Source organism: Lynx rufus, unplaced genomic scaffold (genome assembly GCF_022079265.1).
Source record: "Lynx rufus isolate CCGP_SWC_20201006 ecotype Redwood Valley unplaced genomic scaffold, mLynRuf1.p SCAF_3, whole genome shotgun sequence".
NCBI lineage: Eukaryota > Metazoa > Chordata > Mammalia > Carnivora > Felidae > Lynx > Lynx rufus.
Window position 1 is genome coordinate 22,484,625 of NW_025814845.1, and position 11,040 is coordinate 22,495,664.

The 11,040-nt window shown below is 36.1% G+C and overlaps 1 protein-coding gene across 2 annotated transcripts in view; it reads left to right on the forward strand.

Annotated features, from left to right (window-relative positions):
* The window catches only part of PCDH7 (protocadherin 7), a 416,250-nt gene extending 408,118 nt beyond the window's left edge, over window positions 1–8,132 (forward strand). For both annotated transcript variants that reach the window (XM_047092083.1, XM_047092084.1), the window contains exon 3: window positions 7,756–8,132. In XM_047092083.1, the coding sequence (XP_046948039.1) occupies window positions 7,756–8,132 (377 nt within the window). The remainder of the gene's footprint in view (window positions 1–7,755) is intronic.
* The last annotated feature ends 2,908 nt before the right edge of the window (window positions 8,133–11,040 follow it).

Here is an 11,040-nt window from a genome sequence, read left to right on the forward strand (position 1 = left end):
TTGTGACTCATGATAAGAAGACATAAAATCAGTAGCATATGTTATTTCCAGATCTCGCTGTTGTTTATATATAGCAGATCCTATAATAATACACCCATGATCATTATCTCCGTGATCCATCACTGTATTGATAAACTCTTCCCCCTACCAGAAAAGCAAAAACAAACAAGCATAATGTAGGGGCTTCAAACGACAAAGGTTTATTACTTCTCACATTTCTGTGGCTCCCCTGCTACTGGTGCATGGCTCAGTTACGAGGGAGTCTCTTTCTCAAATAGTGTTTCATCTTCAAAGAAGCTAGATTGTGTGTTCTCTTGGGGTAGGGATGGCAGGGTTCCACGGGCAAATGCAATAGATGTTGTTGCTAGACTTCTTGAAACCTAGTGTGGAAATAACACGGTTTCACTTCTGCCACATTCCAATCATCTAAACTGGCCTGTCTTCGAGGGGTACAGACGTAGAATCTACATCTTGACATAAGATCAGTGATGTCACATTCCAAAGTAATGTGTATAGGAGATTAATTCCTGGCCTTATGCCACAATTCACAACCGTCATGTACAGGCATCATGAGATCTACAGAGCTCATTTGCTGAATGGTTTTTGTTGCGTTATTTCCGGTGTATGAAGGGTGCACTGAATCTGAGGTGTTTGCCCTGCTACATTTATTGTCCTTCCTAAATTTCAACCTCTTAGTCTTAGATTAGTTTATTGCCAATTTTTGGCCTCTCTTCAGAGCACCTTCTTATGTTACAACTCATACAGGCAAAGCAATGTAGCAAGTAACAACCCAGTAGTTAAGGGGCAAATCTCTTTCAGATAAAAAGTATTAATTGTGAGATTGTTCTGGGTAGGTTGTAAAGGTAACTGCAAATAATAGAGCATTTCTTTTTTCGTTTGGAGCAAACATCATGACACATACGGAATACGTCTTCTCTGGAAAAGTCTTAATAAATAAGCACCTGACGTAGAGTATCCAGGATATGGCAACCTGTGTATTTTCCTAAACAGATGGTAGGTCTGGTATACTGCAGACTCTATAAGCATAAAGACATTAGAACAACAGGAAAAGTAACTCAAAATACATGCCCTTTTGATTGATGGTTGGTATTAATTCCACAAAATGTTTTCTGAAAACCTTTTAACCAAATACATCTGAAAATTCAGAGTCCTTCGTATGCTAAAAAAGGTATTATCATGCATGCATCATATATTACTTAAAAAATCTAAGACCTAGACAGTGCTCTTAATGAAACACACTATTTCTAGAGCAAAACATAAATATTTATACCACATAAGATAAAGATGAAGAATAGCCTTAGATTGAATGTCCGGGGTGTAAATTTATGGGAAAACAAAACAAAACAAAATTTTGGTTTTCAAAGCTCTTTTGAGGACAGAATTGTGCATGAGGGATGGTGTACCTGAAGTAGCTAATATTTATTGAGGGTTTATTGTGTGTTTGAGAATTATTACAAATATTTTACCTATATTAACACACTTAATGCTCACCATAATCCTAAGAAGTTAATTTATTCTTATACTTGTTACATACATGAGGTAATTTAAATAAATCAAGTTACTTGTAGGGCGTCGGGATGCCTCAGTCAGTTAAGCATTCTATTCTTGATTTTTGGATCAGGTCACGATCTCACAGTTTGTGGGATAGAGCACCATATCGGGCTCTGTGCTGGCAGCATGGAGTCTGCTTGGGATTCTCTCCCCCACTCTCTCCGTCCCTCCCCTACTCATTCTCTCTATCTGTCTCTCTCTCTCAAAGTAAATAAACTTGAGAAAAACATCAAGTGACTTGTTCACAATTACATACTCCCTAAAGTGACAAAATTAAGATTTTGAATCCAAGGAGCCTGGCTCCTATTTCCCTAAATAATAAATAATATACTTTTCACTTATGGAAGACTAGATATATATATATATATATATATATATATATATATATATATCCTTATGTATGTGTGTGTGTGTATATATATATATATACCTCCTTATGTGTATATATATATATATATATCTCCTTATGTGTATATATATATATATATATTATATATACCTCCTTAATTATCTAAAGGGGCTATGACCTACTGTTTACTGAACATCTACACTGCACCAGAGACCATAGGTATTCTCTACATTAATTCTTTTATCCCTACAATAGGTAAGGGAGTAGGTATTATTAACTCAAACACAAGGATCTTGAGGCTCAGAGAAATTACATCCAAAGTCATACAGCTTCTGCCTGCTGCACCCAGAATCGCACTCACCAATGCTGAGACAAAAAAAAAAATTTGTTCTTTTCACAAACTCGTTGTCCCAATCGGGATATGCTTAGGAGTTCATAGGTAAGACTGAAGTTAAGGTTGGGTGGATGGGCCATCCTTATATCCTCTTCTAATTTGCTTGGATCAAGTGATTTTGTGACAAATTAGAACACTATTTAAAAATCTTAAGCCCTTTTTTGTACCCCTAGGTGACACTTAGGTAACTGTAAATCTCCCCTTCTTCCAGACAGCATTCAGACATTTAAAGGATTACAAACTGCTTGCCCGCATCAATGGTTCCTACCCTCTCCATTATCTATTTATGTGCTTACCTTTTCAGTTTTCCCAAATTCCCCACACAGATAAAAGGTAGGGATCTTTAGTTTATTTACATTAAAAAGCCAAGTCGAAGTCCATGTGAGCTTTGTGGATTTCATCCCCTGACACGTATTCTTGGTTGACTGCAATAATAATTTTCCAGTAAAGGGTTTATTTAATTATGTACTCAGTTGTATTATATAAAACAAAAGTGAATCATTTTCTTACAACTATTTTAAAATAAAGCCCTTTATTCAATCATTTGAGTAAAAGAGACATTTTCTTTTGGATTACAAAAATAAAGGTAATGTTAAAATATTTGTTGGAAAACCATTACCAATTGTCTTACTTTTTGTTGTTCATCCTTTTGTAAAACCTTTTCATTGTCCAGTAAACTCCACCAGAATTTAGATGTGACTCTAGAAAAAGAAGTCTTTGTATAACAGGAAATCAGGAAGTATAAGATGAAAATACTTTAAAAAGAAAGAAAAGCAAAAGGTGCCTCTATGTGTTTTTCCCCTCCCCAAAAGGAGAGAATGACACAATTTTTCATTTGCAGAATTTTCTCAAGTAATTTTAATAATATTCTAGTGTTTGAGTTAAAAAAAATTGTAGGAATGGTATGAACATCAACACCTTGACTAACAGCTCATTTATCACAGGATCAGAGAGTTAAGTAATTTGTGTATCGAACAAATAAGCAAACGATGCAGATAGCTTTAAATAACTGAGCTTAAAAGAAAACCTCATTGGAAATATTTTAAAACTATAAATGCAACATGTTCATGCCTTCTCTTAGGAGAAGAAAATATCCTTGTATCTTCAGCCCCAAGCCAAGGGCCTGAAGTAAAGGGAGTGCCCAGGATTCTGACAGAATGCATAACTCAGCATACGAAAATCCCTACTGGTGCAGATCTGTCTTCAAGAAGTCTGAACAATACAGTTCCTTTCAGTAATAAAGATGCCTGTAATGGTTTCTGAACTGTATAGGACAGCGTCAGGAAACATGAAATGCCTGCATAAATCTGGGGTTTCCTTGCTCTTTCTGATGATTCCACATATCGTCTGTCGGTCACTTATTGTTGAGATCACTGTACCAGCATTTTCCCAGGTCGGCTCATCTACCGAGCCCAGTAAGGACGCCTGCACTTCTTTTCTGAGAAAGAGCTCGAGTCCTTAAATTCATTATAATTTCCTCTACTTTAAGAGATGTATGGTTTTAGGGAGGTCTCACCATTTTTGTCACGAAGTAGTAAGATAGGGGACTTTGTGGAACCTATGTCCTGAGCTGCCCAGACACTTTTTTTTTTTTCCTCTTCCTTTGGAGACTCTAGCTTTTCCTTATGGCCATGGGTAGCCGCAGTTGACCTCTAACTACCCAGCTGTTACATTTTAAGAAGGAGCATTATGGTGTTATGAGCGACACTAAAGTGAAAGTCAAAACACTTATTCTTTGGCCTTCGCTGTTCCGGAGACTGGGCCCCTCACTGCTGCCACCCTCCTTGCTCTTGGGCTAAGGTGATAAGTAAAAAGAGTGGGCGTGGGAAAGTACTTTCTATGCTATAAATTGTCAGCTATTAGGATGGCTTAAAGCTGGACTTGCAAGAAGCAAATTAACTTAATGCCTAAGAAATGCCGTTAACTCTCCAAGCCGATGTGATGGTTCTAGTAAATAGCATAACTGGAATGCCACAGGCAATGCTAAAGCAGCCATAGGATCTGATGAATATCATTCCTACATCCACTCTTTGCAAGATTTGATATGATTAAGCAGGGGTGTTGAGGGGGGCTCTAAGGAACCGATTTTGTGGTGGAAAATGCTGATAGTGAATACCATTTAATTTGATACAGAATATTTTACTTTTTATTGATTTACTCAACGCCAACTGACAAGAGTTGTGATTAACTACTTCCCGTCTTCACTCAGGTCCAAATTAAAAGACGTAGTACTAAACCAAAGAGTGAAATAATGTTCTTAGATATCAAAACCACATCCTTCAATGAAAGACTGAAAGATGGTTACTGGCTGTGTAAGGTGTGCCTCTGTAATTCCACAAAGCAGGACATTTTAAGAGTGTACCTTTTATAAAAGGGAGAAGAAGTACCTTCAATGATTCTTGAAGACCCTATATAACTTTTGTGTTACAAAAAAAAAGTAGACTTGCATAGTGAAAATAAGAAAATATAGAGACACAGGAAAACACTATTCCACTCATGCCTTCCCTTAATAAATAGCATCATAATATAAATTGCATTTGTTAACCATTGGCATTGTTTTGAGGATTCATTTGACTCATCAAGATTGGAAGTTTTGATTGCTTGTGATGAATCTCTTATAGCCTCTCTCGATTATTTTCTAAATGTGATGACAAACACCGCAACATGTCTCAGCCAATTAGGCTTGTCAACTTCCACTGTGGTCCCCAATCAAGTGTCTGACTTTGGAAGTGACGGGAGATCCTTATTAAAAGTCGTGCCTCTTGGATAGAGACGTGACAGCCCACAGGCGGCTGATGGCAGAGAAGACAAGTTGCCTTTGGTAAAAGCAATAAGAGGAAATCGATTTTCACAGGAAATAATCCAGACTATGAAGTAAAGGCTGAGGGAAGAAATTGAAGAGTATCTCATTTCTACTTGATGAGAAATTGAGTCAATCTAAATAAATATAATTTCTTATCAACTACAGGGCATTCAGGTACACGTGTAAAACAACAGGTAAGAAGAATTGTTTGCATATTACACAGCACTCCGAGCTGTCTCTAAATGTATCTCAAGCAAAAGAAAAACAAAGTGCCACAAATTTAAGACTGAAAACACGAATTAATCCCCCAAAAGCAGAGGACATCTAAGTCACTGTGCAAGTAAACTGACACGTTGTGTGAGACTTAAGTAAACTTAAATGTTTGGAGAGCATTCTGGGTCATTTTTACAGGGAATGATGACCACATTCAAAGAGATTTTTCCTATTTTAGTAGCTTTATTCCTGATCACTTTCTTGTTTTTTTGAGAGGCACTATCATACAAGAAAAAGAAAAAAATGAACTTGTTAAAGCAATGAAAAAAAAAAAGGAATATTTAGAATAAAATAGGTCTGATCTTACACTTGTCATTTTTATAAGGGTTTTTCCTGCTCAAGGCATTTAAGTCAGCTTCAAATAAACAAAGCATCCCAAGATGGAAAATATTCCCAAAGACCTCACATTTTGTTCATTTAAACTAACTACATTACAAAAATCATTCCTAAAATTGCCAATAGTTTGATTTTTTAAATGCATCTAAAATATGTGTTTGAGAGACACAGAGGGAATTTTTGGCATAAGGAAATGAATAAGAAAGTGCTTTTATCTTTTGATGATACAATTAGTAGGGTCTTCCCCCTTCGAAGTCAAATAGCACAGCATGTGCAACTACAATAAATAATTATCTTTGCATTTTACCTTTTGGAAAGATTAAAGTCACTGTAGATTTTCTGGGAAGAGCACTGGCATTTCCTCATTGAACTCTCAGCACACAGCATAAAAATCTCAGGCCATAGTGGCTCAAAAATCAATGGGCTGACAAATGTCAATATTTCAGTTATCCATCACTGCAGGGGGAAAAAATGGCATGCATTGGACTGCTTTGATTTAGGAGATTTGGCAGGGTAAAACTTCTGAAATAGCCTATACAAATGATAGCCCAGATAGGAATGTAATGTTAAATTATAGAGGATGGTGTGTGGAGACAGAAGCAGACGGTATAAATATATCGGGGATAATGTAAATAACCCCTTTGTCTATTTTAAACCAAATCTACGCAAGGTTATGTAGAAGCGAATTTCACTGATTCCATTGATGTGAATGTATTTGCAGAGGTTAAAATTTGTCAGTCTTTTAAGTGCAAAGCCTTGTTGAAAGACAGAAAGAAGGAAAGAAGGAAAGAAAGAAAGAAAACATGATGCCGTATGATATAAATTGGAGCACAGTCATATTATGTTCTTTTGTTTGACAATAAAATAAACTAAAATTTATACTAAATAATACCCTAGAAGCGATTCATTTAGAATCTGTTGAGGTAGAGCAGTCTCTCTCTCTCTCTCTTTCAAAGAAAAATAGTCTGTTAAAAAATGTCAAGAGTAAGAAAATGCGTACCTATTCTCCAAAGACAGACACATATTAATGATTTTGCTTACATATTCAGATAATTCTCAATTTCCATCTCTAATTCTGATCCCTAAGAACTCTCTAGATATGACTTCGCTTCACAGTACTAGAAGACATTTCCAGTTCTACGAGGCATTAACATTCATTAGGTGTACACGCTATTTCATCAGAACTTTAGGAGCTTGAATGCATTTACCCAATACGCTGCATTTCACCTAATATTTCTATTCAGCAAACACACTGGCAAATGTTTTCTTCTGTGAACACTTAAGGGATTATCCTACAGCACATATTAGGTCATGTGACACGGTGGGTGGGAGGTGGGTGTGGGCTAGGGTGGGGCATGTGATGATGTTGCCAATATGTTCACATCCATAACCTACTTGTACTTTGCTTTTTTTTTTTTTTTTACTTTCTACCAAATAATGTGCTGTCAATTTAGCTTCTGCTTTCTGAGTCACCCTGATGTTTTAGAATGTATTTTAAATATAAGGTTTTGCCTATTTGCATTCCATGAATAATGTATAAGCAGGATGAAATCCAATTGGCAAAAGTACACGATTTCTGGGATAATTTATAAATAGAGCAAATTATCTATTTAGGTTTAATAACGTTTCTTATGCATGTGGAAACATTTATACCCATACAAATACACATATGCACTTTATTTCTACTTGAGAATATACACATGTCCCTGTTCTGTAACAAATGCATGTGTACCTATCTATCTTACAGGCTTAAATGTATTAGTTTGTTCATGCCTTTCTTTCCATAGTATTTGTTCTTTTCGCAAAACCTTATCTTTAATGGATATGAAATCAAAACGGCTCTACGGTAATGATGAAGTACGGGGTGTTGAAAAAAGGAAAATAATATGAAAAATTATATATATATTATATATATATATATATATATATAATATATATATATATGTCCCCCCCTTCCAATTTCATACATATCAGGAAAGCCAGTTGCAGGGTGGCCAACTTTAACGTTTCCTTCTCCTTGAATTTCAGATTCAAGACCTCTTCCAGATGTAGCCCTGACTGGGAAGTGTACCCGTGAGTGTGACGAATATGGCCACTCAGACTCCTGCTGGATGCCAGTCCGTACTTCTCCAGAGAGGAAGAAGAGCCAGCCCAAACTCTCCACTTTCATGCCTGTTGATGAACGAGGAAGCCAGGAAAAGCTGGCCAATGGCGAGGCCGCCATCATGGGTGACCGCAACAGAAACCTCCTGAACAAAAAGTTGACCTCGTCCTATGAGACCTTCAGTGCAGCTAGTTTCAGCAAAAATGAGGAAGCCAACCCCGAGGATATTCCCCTTACAAAAACAGGGGAATACAAGCCATCTCCTGTCAATACTCTCACTAGAAGAGAAGTTTACCTGTAGGCTCTAAAGGAGAACAACAAAGTTCTTTTCATGTATGAGAAGGAGAATAAGGGGCAAAAAAAAAACCTTACAAAGAAAAACCGTTTAATCAAAAAGAGGGGGCTACCAAAGAGACAAAGCTTTGCCTGCCACTTCTGCCTCCAGATCAGGCCTTTAGTGATACTGTTAGCCTGATTGTAATGTACAATGTAGAAACCATCCTTGTTACTTGCATGTCTAACCCCTTCACCGATTATTCCCAACACCTGCTATCCCTCTTCCCCATCCCCCTCCAAGGAGGAAAAAAAAAAAAAAAAGATGGTTGCAAGTTTTCTTTCATGGTAACAAGCCTGATTAGCAGAACACAACACACTCTCATTATCCCTAAGCTGAAGCATGATTTTGTCACTTTGATTTAGTTCGAATGCCATCCGGCTGGTCAAAAAAATAAACGTGAAAATAAAATAATACTAATAATAACGACAACGATGACAACAAAACCAAAACCAAAAACAGATCAGGTAAGATGTATTTCAGACATACCATCAGGATATGATTAATCACCATGAAAGGCAATCCCCCCAAAATGATAGAGTCCCTGTAGAGGTACAGTTCTTATAAAGGGGGACTCCGTAAGAGGCATATTGAGAATCTCACAGGTGCCATATTCTAATAACAGAGACTGACAACTAGACAATACCCCGCTGGAGATTGCAGTCCCAAATTGGCATACGTTGTTCTTTTCAAGTCAGGAGTATCAACTTCAACCCCATACGTCCATTGAATATTTTTTGTATGGACACAATCTTGGCCAATTACAAGTCAATTACACCAATTATAACTTGTAAAAATTATATATATATATATATATATATATATATATAAATTTTTTTTTTTTCCGAACGGCACCACTATTACCAACGAACTGGAACAATTGTCATTAATTGTCATTAAAAGGCCAAAGATCACACGGCAGATCAGGGAAATCATGAGGTAGATTTGGTCTCGACATGGGAATTCATTAAGAAACAAAAGCAACCAAACCCATGCGCCCACAGAAATACTCCAACACTAGCTTATTTTATGTTGTCTCCATACCCGAAAACAGGCATTCTCTTGTAAAATGGATTTTCTTTGAAAGCTCAGAAAATGAAACACTAAAGTGATGTATTTTTGGTATTAGAGTAGGTGATTAGTTTAGGTTCAAGTTTAGTTTCAAAAAAGAATATTAGCAGGGAAGATTCCACTTTTAAAAATCGTATTTGTGGGAAGGTAGAGAAAGAAGGATATGTGGGCATACAGTCTTTTAAGTTAAACTCACTGTTAACCATTTTAGAATCCAGGTTGTGCTTCCTGGCCTTATTCTTTACATTTCAAAATACCAATTGTAGTTTTTCATGTGTTTGACACACTCTTTCAGATAACACAAGTGCATTAATTCTGGATCCTGTGCAATATGGCACTCTTTTAAGACTCACAACATTGAAACAAGGTGACTCCCTAATTGATTTGTCACAAGTGTGATTTTGGACATTATTTAATATGAGTTAAATCCAGACTGAACACGAAAGAAAGGAGTTCTGGGCAATGATATGTTTCCTTGTATGTACATCTCAATGTGGGAAGATATGCAGTTTTTTTCAGTGTAAAAAAAAAAAAAATCCAAACCAGAATATATAGATTTTGAGTCATTTGTTCTATAGAAGATGATTTAACATAATTGGAGACTGAGCTGGGACATTCAGACAAAAGTGACAATCCAGGGACAGAATAGGGGATAACAGGTGAAGAGAGCAAATGTTCCCAAAACTGAATGTTTGCAACCTGGTTAAGACATAGGCTGATGGCTCTCTAGCAAACTGTAGAAATAGTGTAGTTTTGGATAGTTTTATTCTTTACAGAATTTCTTAGACTATAAGGTGAAGCAGCCTGGACTAGAGGTTGTGAACTCACTATTAAGTCATCAAAACGTTTATCTTTAAAAAACACTTCTCTGTTTGGTGGGCTACTTTTTGGGGGTCATTTCCTTCTGCTCTTTCTTAAATGGAGTTTTCATTTGGATGTTAGTTTATGTATAATAGTTAGGATGAAAGAAGATATGTAATTGAAACAAAAACGTTGGACTAAAATATCAATAATTGAACATGTTTATGTTTGATTATTATTTACATGATGGAAAGATGCAATTCTAGTACTTTGTTAGGAAACTGCATTAAAGCAGTTCTGCCTTGTATAATCTGTAAGTACCTATTAAGACAAAATACTTCTAAAGATACTTATGAAATGTATACATATTTTTTCTTGCACGTTACGAAGCAAATACTCAATTGCATAACACAGGTGTTCAACAAACTTTTTTTAATGCATTTTTTTCTTTCTTTCATGAGACACTTGAAACCATTAGATAGCTCATTTCACTCTATTTTGAAACCCTTCTGTTGTCTATAAAGCTAATACGGGTCATACTGGACCTTCGGATTAATTGGATCCACATTCCCCAATGACATTTGCACCATGTTCAAGACAGCCATGTCATTGTCATTTAACTCGTGATCCTCTCTTTAGAACTAAAATGGGTGTGAAAGAATAAAATTCCGTGTACTGTAAGTATTCGCAGTAATTCTAGTAGAATTAGCTCTCATAACATGTTTATTATATAATGAGCTGGCATGACACAGAAATATATTTTGTGTTTGTATGACTTTTATTTTGAATAGGTTAAATCTGGTGCCACTCCATATATAGAGTGCTTTTGAAAAAAATCAATAAAAAGACACAAAAAAAAATAAATGAGTGAATGCAAAATAAGCAACTGTGCCTTTTATACCTGTTGTTATGGTAAAAAAACGGTTGTTGGGTTTGGACAATGAGGGAAAATGGGCTATTCCCGACTTTTTTGATCTTGTATATTTATCCATGTTTATTTTCT